The sequence below is a fragment of the Vigna radiata genome, chromosome 11 (assembly GCF_000741045.1).
Source record: "Vigna radiata var. radiata cultivar VC1973A chromosome 11, Vradiata_ver6, whole genome shotgun sequence".
NCBI classification, from domain to species: domain Eukaryota; kingdom Viridiplantae; phylum Streptophyta; class Magnoliopsida; order Fabales; family Fabaceae; genus Vigna; species Vigna radiata.
In genome coordinates this window covers 2,106,238-2,122,659 of record NC_028361.1, presented here as the reverse complement: position 1 = coordinate 2,122,659, position 16,422 = coordinate 2,106,238, and the positions used below count along the sequence as shown (strand labels likewise).

The 16,422-nt window shown below is 34.5% G+C and overlaps 3 protein-coding genes across 6 annotated transcripts; 2 read left to right on the top strand and 1 right to left on the bottom strand.

Annotated features, from left to right (window-relative positions):
• Nucleotides 1–783: 783 nt before the first annotated feature.
• On the top strand, nucleotides 784–1,748 carry LOC106777376 (protein P21). Its single transcript, XM_014664958.2, has one exon. The coding sequence runs from the start codon at nucleotides 820–822 to the stop codon at nucleotides 1,495–1,497; it is 678 nt and encodes a 225-aa protein (XP_014520444.1). The 5' UTR covers nucleotides 784–819; the 3' UTR covers nucleotides 1,498–1,748.
• A 1,176-nt stretch (nucleotides 1,749–2,924) lies between these two features.
• LOC106777190 (thaumatin-like protein 1) lies at nucleotides 2,925–3,880 on the top strand. Its single transcript, XM_014664733.2, has one exon. The coding sequence runs from the start codon at nucleotides 2,984–2,986 to the stop codon at nucleotides 3,710–3,712; it is 729 nt and encodes a 242-aa protein (XP_014520219.1). The 5' UTR covers nucleotides 2,925–2,983; the 3' UTR covers nucleotides 3,713–3,880.
• A 1,850-nt stretch (nucleotides 3,881–5,730) lies between these two features.
• On the bottom strand, nucleotides 5,731–16,291 carry LOC106777576 (methyl-CpG-binding domain-containing protein 13). 4 transcript variants are annotated; one of them, XM_022775613.1, is made up of 13 exons: nucleotides 16,125–16,291; nucleotides 14,441–14,575; nucleotides 14,232–14,333; nucleotides 13,279–13,395; nucleotides 12,500–12,595; nucleotides 12,251–12,346; nucleotides 11,643–11,777; nucleotides 10,741–10,836; nucleotides 10,490–10,585; nucleotides 9,820–9,954; nucleotides 8,114–8,177; nucleotides 7,917–8,015; nucleotides 5,731–7,847 (listed from the first exon to the last, which is right to left on the bottom strand). In XM_022775613.1, exons 2-13 carry the CDS (start codon nucleotides 14,516–14,518, stop codon nucleotides 5,827–5,829), a joined length of 3,135 nt encoding a protein of 1,044 aa, XP_022631334.1. In that variant the 5' UTR covers nucleotides 14,519–14,575; nucleotides 16,125–16,291; the 3' UTR covers nucleotides 5,731–5,826. The 4 variants fall into 4 exon arrangements, with proteins under 4 accessions (XP_022631334.1, XP_022631333.1, XP_014520695.1 ...); XM_022775612.1 differs by having other exon boundaries at nucleotides 16,154–16,289; XM_014665209.2 differs by having other exon boundaries at nucleotides 7,938–8,015; nucleotides 16,154–16,287.
• Between the last annotated feature and the right edge of the window lie 131 nt (nucleotides 16,292–16,422).

The following is a 16,422-nucleotide window of genomic DNA, read 5'->3' as shown; positions in this document are numbered from 1 at the left end:
GCTCGATTTGACAATTAAATTCATTGGTGTAAATTGCTTTTGTAGCTTTTATATATTATTATTTTGTAGACTCTTCTTATGTCGTAAGAACATAAGTTACTTCTTTCGTGTTGAAATTAGTTTGGCAGGATTTCATATTTGCGTATTTCCATTTTCAACATCCATTGTGACGGTGAACGAAAAATCATAAACCTTTTTCTTTTTCATTTCGTGCAATGCAAATTTGTTTTTCCATTTCCTTTTCGTAATCATATCTTAGATTAATCAACACCATTCCAGACATTTTCATGACAATCCAAAAAATCAAGTGTGGATGGACGATTTCAAATTAAAAAAAAAAACTTTGGTTTTTTTCTTCTAAATATGTTTTTGTCTCAGTTTTTTTAATTTGAAATCGTCCAACTACGTTTTGACACATGTCCAGTGTCAAAATAATGTCAAAAATTGGTGTCAAAATATCATTTTCCTTAATATATATTATGAAAAGGAACCGTTAAACTTAATTTATTCAAAGGTTGCAAGAGTATAATTATTCAAATTACATGGCTTTCCACAATCACGGCTCAAATTTAAAACACGTTTCAATGTGTTAACGTGACTTAATTTGGTAAGTACCAACAATTTTCTTCATGTTCAGTTATTTTGATTTCAAAATGCTCAACTAGTCTTCAAAGTCCACAATTTTAATCTTCTACATGACATCACCACATGAATTTTTCAAAAATGGTGTTGCTTTCCAGAAATCAACCTTACTATAAAAATGATAGACACAAACACAAAACCTCTTACCCACTTTAACAAACATCAATAACAACAACAATGGCAGTCACCAAAAGCCTCTCATTGTTTCTCTTCGTCGCCATAAGCTGCACCGTCGCAGCCCGGGCAGCGACCTTTAACGTCACAAATAATTGCAACTTTACGGTGTGGGCCGCCGCCGTGCCCGGTGGCGGCGTACGGCTGAACCCTAACGAGTCATGGAGCATCGACGTGGCGAACGGCACCACGGGAGGACGCATTTGGGGGCGGACAAACTGCACCTTCGACAACGCGGGACGCGGTAATTGCTTAACCGGCGACTGCGACGGTCTTCTCGTGTGCAATAACACTTACGGTACACCCCCAAACACGCTGGTGGAATTCGCGCTGAACCAGTACAACAACCTCGACTTCTACGACATCTCCCTGGTAGATGGTTTCAACCTTCCGGTTCAGTTGAACCCGACATATAACTGCAGCAGCGTAAAATGCGCCGCCGACGTCATCGGAGATTGCCCCACTCAGCTGCAGGCTCCGGGCGGTTGTAACAACCCATGCACGGTTTTTAATACGACGGAGTACTGTTGTACCTCCGGTTCTTCTGGGTGCGGTCCCACCGATTATTCGAAGTACTTCAAGGAGAAGTGCCCAGATGCATACAGTTACCCTATGGATGATGCCACCAGCACATTCACTTGCAGGGGAGGATCCGATTATAGGGTTGTCTTCTGCCCTTAATTTATCATCTCTTCACTGCTTTATTATAATTTTTTTTGAATTATTGGTATTGTGTTATTGTATACTTTGATAGATGTATTATGACAACAAATAAAATGTTATTGGGGCGCGGATCTCTGTCTCATGGGATGTGGTGCTCTTTGTTTGTCCCATAATAATTCTCATGACAGTAAACAAGCTTGCAGTTCTTGTTATTGGAACCCTAGTGTTGATTGATTTATGATGGCAAGAGGGTATTTCGAAATAAAAATCAAATCAAATCAATGTTGTTTCCTACTAATTGTAACATATCTAATTTAAAAAATTATATTTATAATATATATAAACATACTTTTTTTATTGATAAATGAAAAACATCATTTATATAAACAGAAGTAGTTTTCCACTGTTGTCGTCCATTGTTTATGTTGAAAATATTTTCCCAATATTTGACAAAGTAATTAAAAAGCTAAGAATTGAACAGCGACGTTGAAATGAAATTGAGGTTTCTGTACAAAGTTTCTTTCCTGGTAAAAAAGTTGTTAAAACTACAGGTTTAATTGATTAATAGATGTAAAATGATAGAAACAAACATATTTATATATAATTAAGTAAATTATATTTTCCTCTGCTTTAAACTTATTTAAATAACATGAATCATTTTTATTTAAATTATAGACTTAATTATGTATTGATAATATGTATGTTGGTTAGCTTTTATTATAATTTTCTCTTACAAGTTTTATCAATTATGATTGTAGTTAATAAATGTAATTTAAAAATAAGATCCTTAAATATCTAATCTTTCCAAATTAAATGCTAATATAAAATCCTATCTAGTATCCGCACATACATAGCCACTCAAATACCTGAAAAAAAAAATGTATTATATATAAGGAAAAACGTTTAACGATAAAATCTAGTTTCTAAATGCAATGTCTATTGCCCAATTTTAAAGTGTAGGCCTTAATTGGACTTTTTAAAGGGCACTTGATTTTACTAATTTTTTTTATGTACGGTTTTTTTTTCACAAAATTTTATAGTGATTAAAACACCTTAAAATTGTCTGGCACATGTGGCCATCACTATTTTATCGAAATATTTGATTGAATTCGGATGTAACGGTTCTGTTTGACCCAAATACACAGAACAGAAAAAAAAAATGAAGGTTCATCAAAACTTGAGTAAGATGGATAGCCGCCCCCAAAGCTTTGTCAATAATTTTCTACAATTAAAGGAAAAAGTCTCTTTAACAACTCTTTTTTGACAATCCATACATAACAGTTTATGATTGATCCATTTTAAATATCTTTTTAAAGATAAATTCAAAGGTAACAATAAAATAATGACACGTATTCTATTATAAAAAAATTGTTAAAAAGGAGTTTTTAAACACCATTCCTCGAATCCATCCATCCCTCTTAATTCATTCGCTTTCACTCTACACAAAACCGTAACTCTATATAAACTCCAAACACCATTTATCGAATCCACACTCAACACAACCATGGCTCACTCACACTCACTTAGCTCCCTTCTCATCCTTGCCTCATTATCTCTCGCCACCGCTGCAAACTTCGAGATCGTCAACAACTGCCCGTACACGGTCTGGGCAGCAGCCAGCCCCGGCGGCGGGCGGCGCCTGGATCGCGGCCAGACGTGGAACCTGTGGGTGAACCCAGGCACTGCCATGGCCCGCATATGGGGCCGCACCGGGTGCAACTTCGACGGCAGTGGGCGCGGGCGGTGCCAGACCGGCGACTGCACCGGCGGCCTGAACTGCCAGGGCTGGGGCGTCCCTCCGAACACCCTGGCGGAGTTCGCCCTGAACCAATACAACAATCTGGACTTCTACGACATCTCCCTGGTTGATGGTTTCAACATCCCGATGGACTTCTACCCCGTGAACGGTGGGTGTCATAGAATAAGTTGCACTGCAGACATTAATGGGCAGTGCCCAGGCCCATTAAGGGCCCAAGGTGGATGCAACAACCCATGCACTGTGTTTAAGACGAACGAGTATTGCTGCACGAATGGGCAAGGAAGCTGTGGGCCGACAAGCTACTCTAAGTTCTTCAAGGAGAGATGCCGTGATGCTTACAGTTACCCTCAGGATGACCCTACAAGCACCTTTACATGCCCTGCTGGCTCTAATTACAGGGTTCTCTTCTGTCCTCTCGGGGAACCTCTTCTTCCTCTTCACATGCTTCCTAGTAATACCACAAATCAATACTGAAATAACTGTAACAACTCTCTGTAGATCCTTCCATGGCTCTACCTATATGGAAATGGAGTTTCCTTTAAAACTTCATTTTTTATCATCAATAAACTTTCATCTCTTCTACTGTCATCAAATTCACGAATGATATTCCTTGTCTTTTAATGATGACATTTATATGATAAACAATCGATTTGAATGTGTTATGTGGTAGAATAATTGGGAGGCGATCTTTTTGCTGCAGTCAGTGTATGAGGTCATATTGATTTATTTTAATATATCTTATAAATATAATACGTTTTATCATCATGTGAGGTGTTTAAACAATTACACAGTTGCATAAAGAAATATGCATATGTTGATGTGATACGATGAAGATTTTAAATCTAATATTTGAATATAGTAAATTATGTAATTAAATTAAAATTTGAAGTTATAAAAGAAAGAAGTGGGGTGGGATGAAATGTATGTAGACAATAGTACGTGTGGTGACTTTAATAGTTAGGTAAAGCAGGTCAAGTCAACGAGGGTGTTGTTTTGTTTTGTTGTGATTGGGTAGCTCATTTTCGGATTAACTTTTTTTTTTAAAAGAAAAAGAAAAATTATAGTTAGGTACAGTTATTATCTGAAGGTTTGAAACTTTCAATTCAATGAATGAGAACGAGAATACTTGTGTCGTGGAAGAATCCTATTATATATCACCGCAGTTTGCACTTAATTTATTAGCATAAGCACATAGTAATGATAAATAGGAATTTGTCAGGTATAGATTTCGTGTGAGGAACAATCTTTTACCATTATTTTCTAAATGGAAATTTCATTTTTTTCAATATATACTTTCTCTTTACTCTCTATCATACGTTTTTTTTTTTTTCTTTTTTTTTAATTACCTTTCTCTTCTCCACCGAGGAAAAAACATTATGGTTTTTAAAAACTATAACCACGAGTTTTGTTAAGAAATTAATTTAAGTTTAATTAAATTTTACAAAAATTGTTTGTAAAATGTGGTTTACATCTATTTATTTATTTCAGTAAGTTTAATTAATACATATAACATGTAAATATTATCAAGATAATAAATCAAAACCAAAATCAAAATATTCTCTTGCTACCAAAATTTATAATAAATTCTTTAACCATTACCACAAATAACTTGCTGAAAATTAAATGTGATTCTAAGTTTCTTATTATATAAAAATGAAGAATACAGTTTTACAAGAGAAAACAAAAATTTAAATATTATTATTTTTTACTTTCTATACTATTAAATATGTTTTAAATTTTTTAGTATTTATATACTTTCTGTATATAGATTAGAATAGTTGTATTGTAGTGCTTGAGAATTATTTTTCTTTATGGAAACATTTTTACGAGCTCTTTTTATCAATATCATTCCAAGCCCTTTCTCTTAATTTCTAAATAATTTTTTTAATAGTTAAATATAATCTTGTATTGTAATATAATTACTTCTTTTTATCGTAAATCTTAATTCATTATTGATTTTAATTATAATGCAATTTAGATATTTAAAAGTATTTATGTATTATAAACTTTATCTACGAAAAACAAATATTTAAGTTAACGTATGCATTGTTATACATGCTGATGTACTACCACAAGAAATTAATATAATTCCTTCATTTCTTTAGAGAAATTGAAATTTAAGATCATCTATATTTTATTGATCCTATATGGAATTCGTTTTTAAAATCTGGAATTTGCAAATGGTAACAATAGTATGAATTTAATTAAAAAATATATTGAGATAACACCCCTTCATATATAAGTTTTTCATACATTTAGTGCTGATAATGTAAGTATTTAATTGTTCTTAATTTACTTTTATTTGAATTAAAAAAAAAAATTCAAACAATGCAAAAATTTCCCCAATTCATTTTGTGAAATTTAATTTTCGTGTATTGTAATTGTAAAACGGTTGACTAATTAGATAGGACGTTTTTAATTGATACAACAGTCACTATTAGCATGCACGGAGCATAATGATGACATTGATATAGATGTTCACACAAGCACAGTTGGGATAGATGCATAATGATGATATTGATATAGATGTTCACACAGGTACAGTCGTTAAGCATTGTACTTGGGATAGCCAGCAATGTTTTGCGAACTCACTTTCTCTGAAAATTATTATTATTATTCTGGAAATATTGTTCTTGAGGATCAACCCCGAAGAAAGCGTTCAGGCCTTGTTTTTCCTGGGGGAGGAAAGAAGAACTCGCTGTTGACTGTTGAACTGACTTGGAATTCTCCCCTATATTATTGTGAAATGAGATACCACTATGAGAAATGCTGGAAAATCCAAAATCCGGAACTGTCGAGAAACCCCCTCTTTGGCCATTGCTATGGGCACGTTCCTGGAAACATGCTTGAATTGTTATATTTTCTTCTACTGGTATTGAGCCTGAAAGAGTATTAAATGCAAATTCTAGGCATGGATCTGACCAAGAATCCATAAATGAAGCACCGAATTCTCTGTCAGAATTATCGTAGTTTATTGTTTCAGGTTGTGGTTCTTCTTCAAGAATTGTTTTGTTTATATCAATTTCTAGTGCGTTCCCAGATTTAATACGCTGGGGTTCTCTTTCGTTAGAATTCCTGGTTATACTGTCTTCATCCTTGTAAGACTCTCTAGTTGCAAACTTTGGATCATTTCCAAAAGATGTGGAGTAGGTTGTCACCTCGGGCTGGTTCAGGTCTTGTTTTGATGAGTGGCAAACAGTATTGAACTCTTTCTTGGTCTGGGATTGGTAGGGATTCTCATGAGTTTCTGCATTGATGCTCTTCTGCTCCACACTCTGAAGTGACTCCTTATTTGGGGGATCACTAACATCAGGAGTAACAACAGGTAAAATGTCCGCAGCTGGTGCGTCAACTGGCAAATCACCTGAAAGAGTCTTAATTGCAAATTCTAGGCAAGGATCCGACCAGGAGTCCCCAAAAGGTGTGGGGAACTGTGAATACGATCTTTCATCATCGGCATTTTCATCTTCATGCCTCTGTATTTGTTCATCGGGAACCGTTTGGGCATCATATGACTTCTCACTCTTGATCAATGATTCACCACATGATGTTTTCAACCTGTCAGATGACTGGACAACAAGTTCGGACTCTTCCCTGTCACGATGATACCCAGACACTCCATTAGTTAAATTCGCAGTAGCAGCCAGTTTGTCATTGCAGGACTTTTGAGGGGCGAATTTGGCAGCTTTTTCAGTAGGAAGTACCTCGGGTTCATTGCCAGCAAGTCGCTTTGACAACCGCCTTGGCACTGTAAGCTCTTTTTTGTTCTTGGATTGCTTTGAATTTACACGTGAGGTTTTGTCACTGCTGCTTCCTGTAACATTCTCAACCAACTGATTTTTGGGAGATGTATCAGTTTCAGAAACCCTGGTTTGTCCATTGTCAGTTGAATCTTCAACTGGTAATGCACCTGTGAGGGTCTGAATTGCAAATTCCAAGCATGGGTCAGACCAAGAATAATGAAATGCAAAGGATTGATCAAGTTCTGATTTCCCATCGTTATTTATTTCTTCGTCATCAAATTTCTTCAGTTGATTGCTAGTTATGGGTGTGGCTTTGGGAAGTTTTCTGCCTTTGTTTGACGACTCTCCATTTATTGATGCATGATCTGCAAACTCCGTAACTGGCTGACCATCACTTTGCTGCAAGGTCGCTTTGACATCGCCTTTAGATTTTTTACTTTTATAAGATGTTTTTTGGGAACTAGAGTTGCTCATCAGCTTGGGTTGAAATCCAGCTAATCGTTTTGAAGAACGACAAAAAGTTTGTTTCTCTTCCTTGGTTCTGGATTTTTTTGAGTTCAATAGCACTTCTCCTTGCTCTTTATATGAACGCTTAATTTCCAGTACACCACTCAGCTGCTGAGATGATTTATTTGTCAAATCAGTGTCTAAAATACTTACACTTTTTCCCAACTTTCTTTTAGGAACTTGAAGAGCCTGCTCATTGGCCACGTCAGTCAATTGGTCAGGTTCAGCCCGAGAAAGTCTCCGTGAAAAACGGCGAGCCACATTGGACTCCTTGGTTTTGGATAAACTACTGTTGCTGTGATTCTTTTCACTAGCATGCTCCATCACATTCACAAAGTGGCCATTCTCTAGCATATCATCTGCACGATATAAGTAAAATATTCATCTTCATCACAGAACTTATTTTTCTGATTCTTTCAACAATATACCTTTTATTAGCGCTAAACTACCTGAATCAAATGTTTTCATCATTTCGGGAGTGTGTGCAGTTGCATGCTCTAATGATTGGCTCTTCACATCACGTTGACCTTGTAGAATGGAATAATACTTATCATTGTTATTTGGATAACCTTGCAGAATAAAAAATCAGCTAATTCTAAAATATAATTGTTTTGTGATTTCTTACCTACAGCAAGCTGTTGATTTGCTGCAGACTGCGTTAGTTTCTGCCTTTTGCCAATAGATGATGGCTAGATTGAACAAAAAACAAAGCGAGATTAATAAATTTTTCTCAGCTTGATTTCCCAAATTAAAATATAAATATATATGTATGATTTATTGGGAGACCATACTACAAAAAATGCTTAGCACTGGAAGGAGAAGCCTGCATTGGTACTAATGGCGGAACTTGGGACACAAGCAATCCTAAGACAATAATGGGGTAAAGTTTTCAAAAGGTGTTGCATAAAAAATTGCAATTGTTATACCCTTCACCTCTTCCAGATTCTTTTACCCCTCCACTGACTCTGTCTTCTAGCTAGGCACCGAAGACCACTCCACGCCTTTATCTCCCAGTTAGGCACTGAACAGACACACTCACAGATCTCTATACAGAACTCAAGTACACAAGCTTAATTCACACATACACTCAAAGATAGTTGAATAGTATCGTATGTATTAACATCATGGATTACATAATTATAGCCCTAGATTACAACCGTTCAGTTTGAACGACATTTAACAACAAAACTAGCTCTGGAAAGAGTTACAACCCTAATTCTATAAAGAGATATAACACCAACACAAGTATGATTTAGACCTGCTAGTTCGGGTCCAAGATGTGGGATTAGAATCAAGTTCCAAAAATAGAAGCATTAATTGAAGTTTGAAGATCAAGATTTAGAACCATGGAGGTGATGGAGAAGAAACCAATCACGTGGAAGGAAAAGTCGAAGAAAAAAATACATTAACAATATGATGGAGGAACGACCTAATCTGTCAACAGCAGAGAATAGGTGGAGGAAAAATAGAGTCCAGTGATTTCCTGGGTAGAAGAAGGTTGGGAAAAAAATTAATGAAACATACCCCCATTATATTCGAGTACCAAGTGATGGGCAGGCTGCTGAGTTCTTCTGACCCATCAATCAAACATTTTAAGACAATATAGCACGATTGAGAGATAAAATGAGTGGGCAAGAATGTCAACCCAAAGATAACTTTCCACATATTGTGGACAGGGTGAAATTTTTACTTATTTATCTATTTCTTTTAGGAGGGTTGTGGAGTGTATTGTTAGGAACAGGGCCTCCAATTAATAAAGTTTACATCAAATGAGCCCTACGAATCAAGTGGGTCAGCTCTGATAGTTGAGAAGTTTTAGTAAAGCTGTTGTAAGTAGAGGTTAATTAGTTGCCTTGTTCTGAATGAAGGTAGAGAAATTAATGGGAAGCAGTTAGGTAGTCATTTTGTCTAGGGTTGGATAGAGTAGCTTTTCAAATTCCTAGAGAGCAAATAATTTCTTTTATCATCTTCCACTTGTTGATTGACCCTAAATCACGAACCATTGATCCAAGTTGGAGAAGGAACTTAAATAAATTTTTTTTTTTCAGTTAATCTCCGCATTCTGAACCAGTATCTATCATATATCATTAGAATGCAATTGAAAGATAATATAGAAAGTGCAGAAAGCATTCAAGGCACGTTCTGTTGAATATAGAAATTAATAAGCATGCAGTTATCAGAATTTTGACAATAACTCAAACTTGCTTATATTGCAGCTTATTCAACCTAGTCCAATGAGATTTACAGAAATTTCCTTTCTTTTAATCTTTGAACAGCTACTAAAAGCTACCATTGTAAGATAGAAATTCATATTAAGTAGACAAGACTTACACTTATTCCGTCTTCATCTTGGATTCCTCTTTTATATGGTTTAAGCACGCACGTATCTATATCGCCAGAATTAACATAGCGCAGTGCATCCTTCTTGGACCGAAATACATATCCACTCACTGGATCTAAATAAAACTGTTGAAAGTATGAACCAATCATAATTTGCATAAGTATTTGAACATCTGGAAAACTATTAAATGCAGTATATTACACTATGATGTAATAAACCAAACTGGATATTATTCGCTAACCACCTCCCAAAAGAAGAAATACAAAAAAGAAAACTAGATTTGACAGAAATGAGCCAGAGAGAGATTATATAAACATAAATATCCATGTTTTATTTGAAATGGGAGTGTTAATATACTCATACTTGTTTTGTAGGAGTTTGTTAGCATGATAAACCTTTGGGAGTATTTTAATAAGTCCAAGTTGTAATTTCCCAAAACACTAAATCTAAAACACAGAGAACAATAGTAATTTGAGCGGGTGCTAATATACTACCATTTGTTTTATAGGGTTATTTTAAGGAATCCAAGTCTTTCCATGTTGGCATAATCTTTATAAAACACTTAAGAGTATATTAGAAAGTTCAGTGTTGAAAATTTCCCCCTTTTGGGTGGAGAGGGACAGCAAAGCATATATCTGTCAAATATCAATGAATTCATACCAGATCTTTCTTCTTGCCACTACCACCCTTCCTAGCCTTGGCTTCTGTTATCCACCCAGGTGGTAAATCCTCAACTTGGGACTTCTCGACCCAATCCTAAAATATTTTCAAAACTATAAAAACTGCATATTGAAAAACAGTTTTATCACAATAACTCAATTTCCAAGTTCTAATAGTATTCAATGGACAAAATAGAAACTCATCCAATCCAATGATCAATTTCACGAACAATATTTTAAAATGTACAATACCGGATCTATCCTTTTGTCATTACCGCCCTTCCTAATTTTGACTTCTGACATCTGCCCAGGTGGTAAATCCTGTATAGTGGACTTCTCATCTGCATTCTAAAATAAATTTCCAAAATTATAAGGAGTGCATATTCGGAAACAAGTTTATCAAATGGACCTTAAGAATCAAATAGTCCAGCCCTAATAGGCAGAATAGGCCTTGTTAGGAATGCTGCTAGAGTGGTTAATTAGATAGCTTGATAGAAATAAAGGCAGAGAATTTAAGTGAAGGCAGTTAGGTAGTCATTTTGTTCCGTGTGAGAGAGGGTAAGCTCTCAAATTCCTAGTTAAGAGATTATTTTGATCTTTCTTGCCCTTGTTGAACCTGGAATGGATACATTGATCCAAAGGTATAGAATAATAACCCACTCAAAAATAGTATAGAAACTGCAAATGAAATAGGCAAGAGCACATTATATTGAATATAAAAATTAACAATGCAGTAAAGCATGTAATTACCGGAATTTTGAAAATAGATACACCTATTTACTTTTGCAGGTGCATAGACTTAGTAGAGAAAAACCTATGCACTGACAGTGTAAAATAATTTCGTACAGTCATATCACAATCCACCATGTATGGTAAGTTCGTTGATTTTTACAAAATTACCTTCAAAGTCATACCAGCAATCATTTACGATTGGATGACAATGAAAAACTATTTTACACTGTCAGTTCATGAATATTAGACTTATCTATTAATCAGATTGCTATCAAAACAAGTGCTAAGTCCATGTGATTGACAGAGTTTTCTTTCCTTTTTATCTTTTAATAGTTAACAGTTAGAACCAATGGGAGTTAGTCATACTTGATAAAAGCTACCATTGTCAGATACTACAATCATATTGAGCACACAAGCCTTACAGATACTTCGTCTTCATCTTGGATTTGTTGCTTGTACGGTTTAATCACACACGAACTTATATCACCAGACTTAACATAGCGTAATGCATCCTTCTTGGAGCGAAATACATATCCACTCACCGGATCTATATAAAACTGTTGAAAGTATAACCCAATCATAATTTACACAAGTACTAAACATTTAGAGAACTATCAGCTACAATAGATTACAATCTGACGTAAAAAACCAAATTAGATTTGATTTGCTAACCACCTCCCAAAAGAAGAAATACAAGTTAAAAAACTAGAGTTGACAGAAATGAATGATCATATAAATCATAAATGTACATTTTATTTTGTTTCAAATGTATCAAAGGGGGGCTGTTACTCTTCTCCCACTTGTTTCTAGGAGTATTTTAGCATGCTACACGTCTGACAGTATTTTAACAACTCCAAAAATATAATTTCCTAAAATACTCCATCTAAAAATAAGGAAGTATACTCCCATAATTTTTCTAGGATTATTTTAACAAATTCAAGTTTTATCTTAAGCCCTGTATTAAAAAATTTCCTCTTTTGGGTGGAGGACAGCAAAGCATATATCTACCAAACATTGATGAAATCCTTACCAGATCTTTCCTATTGCCAGTACCACCCTTCCTAACCTTGGCTTCTATCGTCCAACCAGGTGGTAAATCCTCAACTTGGGACTTCTCGACTGCATCCTAAAATAACATTTCGAAAACTATAAAAACTGCATATTGGAAAACAATTTTATCACAGTAACTCGTAATTTCTAAGGTAATAGTATTCAGTGGACAAAACAGAAATTTAACCAATATTCAGTTTCCTGAACAATAATTTAAAAGGTAGAATACCGGCTTTATTCTACAGCTATTGCTACCCCTCCTAATCTTGACATCTATTATCTGCTCAGGTGGTAAATCCTCAGCAGTGGATTTCTCACCTGCATCCTAAAATAATATTTCCAAAACTATAAAGACTGCATATTGAAAAACAATTTTGTCAAGATAACTCAGATTCCCAAGTTCTAATCATATGCAATAGACTAAATAGGAATTTATTCAATAATTAATTTCATAAGCAAAATTTTTTTAGAAGATACTGCACTAACTTGTTATAAGGTTTAGTCAAATTTGTACCGATGCCCCTCCACCATTTTTATCCCAACACTATCTTTCACTAAAAATGTCTTACCAAAAATATCAGCAAAAGAAGCACAATCCAAACTGAGCACGACACATAAAAAAAGAGTGAACAAGACACTTAAGTAGACCTTAATGCAAGTATTCCATCCTCAGTGAACTTGTTTTATTGCAGACTGCATCATCATTTCATAGCTTAGCATATACATTTTGCTTATTATGGTTGTATTTTCAAGTTAAAGTTACAGCTTGATTCTTTAATCACAAAGATAGAGTAAACAGAACTCTTGAATTAATTATCTTTAAATCTCATGAAACTACAACTTAATGAATCACAAAATTCCAATTATGCGTATAACCAATTATGCATGAACCACAACAGTTTAATAGATGATAACAAGATAAAATAAAAACTGTAGACTTGATTATGAAGTTCACAGCGAAAGAAGAATGAAAAGAAAAATAGAGATGAGAGATGCAGAGATACAAACATTGCTTTTGCGCATCTTTTCCTTCTTGGAACTGTGACTGTTGATGTTTATAGTCTTAATATAACGTAACACCTCTGGCTTGGAGTAGAATTTGCGTCCAGTTGGGTCAATGTAACACTGCAAAAAGAAACAGAGATTTAAAGCATGATGAGATGCATCATTATGGCAACCAACATATACACAACAGACTCGCCTGCATATATTACTAAAAGTTTTACTTTACTATTTTAAAAGTAATTAATAGAGGAGAGTGAACATACAGGACAACAGATAAAGCCACATTGCTGTTATGCAATTAATACATCAAATAATAAACAGAACAAGAGATTAAAATATCAAGAGGTACATGATCATATGTTCACATCAATTGAAGAGTGTAATATTTACTGTTTTACCAATGAATATAACCATTATAAATATTTTGAATACAGCATTGAAATGTGTGTCCCAAAAACCAGTTCAAACCAATGCTCATCACTAGCCAGGCAGATCAGGAGAACAAAACTGCAATTGTCCTACATACAAATAGACACAACTGCAATTAAGAATCAACACATTCTGTATATTTTTTGTTGACCCTGTGATAATCCTGCTAATAACAATCCAAGCATTGAGCAGCTAAAGGTCCTGTGGGCTGCCAGCTAATATCCTCCTGATTCACATTTTCAACCAAAACTTTCCACTCCATATTCTTCAATGGACATCTTTATTCATGTTTCAAATGTGGATCTAAGAAGTGGTGCACGTTATAGATTTAGGCTGCCAATTGTGACTTGCTAGGAATCCTATCTACTAATTAACACCAACTGACGTTTATGGAAGAACAAGAACTCACTGCAGCCAAATATAAGAATAGAAAATAGACACAAAAATGACAGAGGATGGCCTAATCAAAGTTGTGAAGGTCTGTAAAAGTAATATTGAATCATACTTAAAAGAGACTTTGTTACCACCTTATACCCACATCCCATATGTGCACCACTTTTTCGTGTTTTGGAGTCCACAATCCAACCATCAGGTAACCATTCAGAATGTTCATCTGATTTCTTTACGGTCTGAAATTATCAAACGTCAGCAAATGGGTGAGTGATAAGAGTTTAGCTAAAATTTGGAAAACAACATCCAAGAACAAAATATAAATTCAATAAAATTTTGCACTTACCTGTTTGGAATTGCATTTTGTGCTATTGCTGATCTGTCTATTGGTTGCTTCAGACATTTTATGTTGAGCTTTACCCATTCTCCAAAGTGATGTAATTTAAGAGAATCTTTCAGCTCAGTTTCAAATTTGTGTCATCTGACAAAGCCCAAAAATTCTTCCTTTTAACAAGTAATTCCCTCATTTGCCAAAACCAAAAAATTTCATTCTAACTTGATTCATTGAATCAAGGAGGACGCACTATCAGAGCGCATATTAGAAGTTGTGGCTTGACATCCAAGTTAGTAGTTACCATATAGGATTGAATTTCCAGAGAAAAAAAGACAGTCATATTATTAAAAAGCTGTAGAGAAGGAAGATTGGATAAGATACAATCAAGTGGCATCTAAACATGAGACATATTGACTAGATCAAACAAGATTTTAAAAAAAATAAAAGTTAAATATGTTTTTAGCTCTTAAAATTTGATGTAAAATTAGAATTCATCTTTGTTCCAAAATTTAATACTATTTGGTCCCCAAACTTCAAAAATTAATTGATATAGTTCTCCTAGCCCACCTGAGCTAAATTTTCTTACGTATCAAAACATTTGAGCTATTTACCCTATCTAACATGTTCCAGCTCAAATGGCAACCTAGAACACCTTTTAACACATGAAAAAAATAGCAACATTGGTTAAAATAACTATATATATTCATTTTTAAAGTTTAGAAACCAAAATATATCAGAATTTGAAACATGAACAAATTTCAATTTCGGTTCAAGTTTAGGAATTAGAAACATATCTAACTCAACAAATAAATACCTTAATATAATATGTCAGTATCATTGTCCTCTACTATAAAATAGTAATTTCACATAAAATAAGAGAGAAAATTTTAAAACATATTCCCCACCAAATTCAAGACTAGTTGAAAACATTACACTGGTTACGAGAGGCCACAATTGAAGTCCCAGAGTAATGAAATAGATAATAGAACTAAATATTTGTCCACCTCTTGAAAATTATCCCTAAATTTTGTTTTCAAAACATTATTACAGGACGTGCACACAAAACTCAAAAATAGCCATAAACTAAAAGATTACAGTTTACTAAATTGTATGCTAATCGTAAATGTTCAGCTTCTCGCCCAGATAGTACAATCCTAAGATCCATGCCATTGTTTTTCATCTCAGCTCAGAAAATATGGCCGTGTCCATAGCACTAAGTGAATATGCAGTTTCTGTTACTGTGTTTAGCCTCTCTCTCTCTCTGTCACTAATCTGTTTCTGGATACTGTTACTGCATATATGTATATACATACATATATATATATATATATATATATATATATATATATATATATATATGTCAACGTTTTTATGTATTTTCTAGCTGTTTTGTGCATATTCACAACCACTTACGGCATGTAAGATGCACCCAACCAGGATCGTCCGAATAAATTGCTGATTTCGCATAAAATAAAGGTACTGAAGACGACTCTAGCAGTTTGAACCTAAGACGACGTCACCAGCACACGACGATTTTCCTTTTCTCGTTTAGACTCTCTATAATGGTAATCAACACAGTAGAATAGCGAGTAAAAGAAGATTTGCATGCTCCTCACAGATGCATCATTTTGGCTCGAATAAACATGTTAAAGTAAAATCATAGAACAAAACATAACGCGGCATCAAAATCCTAAACCTTCTTGCTTGAAGCGTGTAATAGATTACCCTAATCCATCGATTCTGGATCCGAGACTTCTCAGCGCTGAGACAGTCAACAGCTCAACTTTCAGTACCTTCAGACTTCAGAGTTGAGTGATTGGTGATTAGGGATCGAGGAGGATTGTCCTGATTTAACTAATTTATACGATAAATAGACGATACCAAAAAAATACAGATACATCCTACAGTAAAAAAGAAGTTATTTTCTGTTTTCTGTCAATTTAATATAGATGTTTAAATATTTCTTAAAACAAAGTGAACGGTAATTGTTTCTT

Coding starts and splice junctions, on each gene's coding strand:
- LOC106777376 (XM_014664958.2), top strand. CDS start 820: ATGGCAGTCACCAAAAGCCTCTCATTGTTTCTCTTCGTCGCCATAAGC.
- LOC106777576 (XM_022775613.1), bottom strand. CDS start 14,518: ATGGGTAAAGCTCAACATAAAATGTCTGAAGCAACCAATAGACAGATC. Junction 11,778..12,250: donor CTGGCAATAGGAAAGATCTG/GTAAGGATTTCA, acceptor TACTTTCAACAG/TTTTATATAGATCCGGTGAG. Junction 7,848..7,916: donor TAGTTTAGCGCTAATAAAAG/GTATATTGTTGA, acceptor TATATCGTGCAG/ATGATATGCTAGAGAATGGC.
- LOC106777190 (XM_014664733.2), top strand. CDS start 2,984: ATGGCTCACTCACACTCACTTAGCTCCCTTCTCATCCTTGCCTCATTA.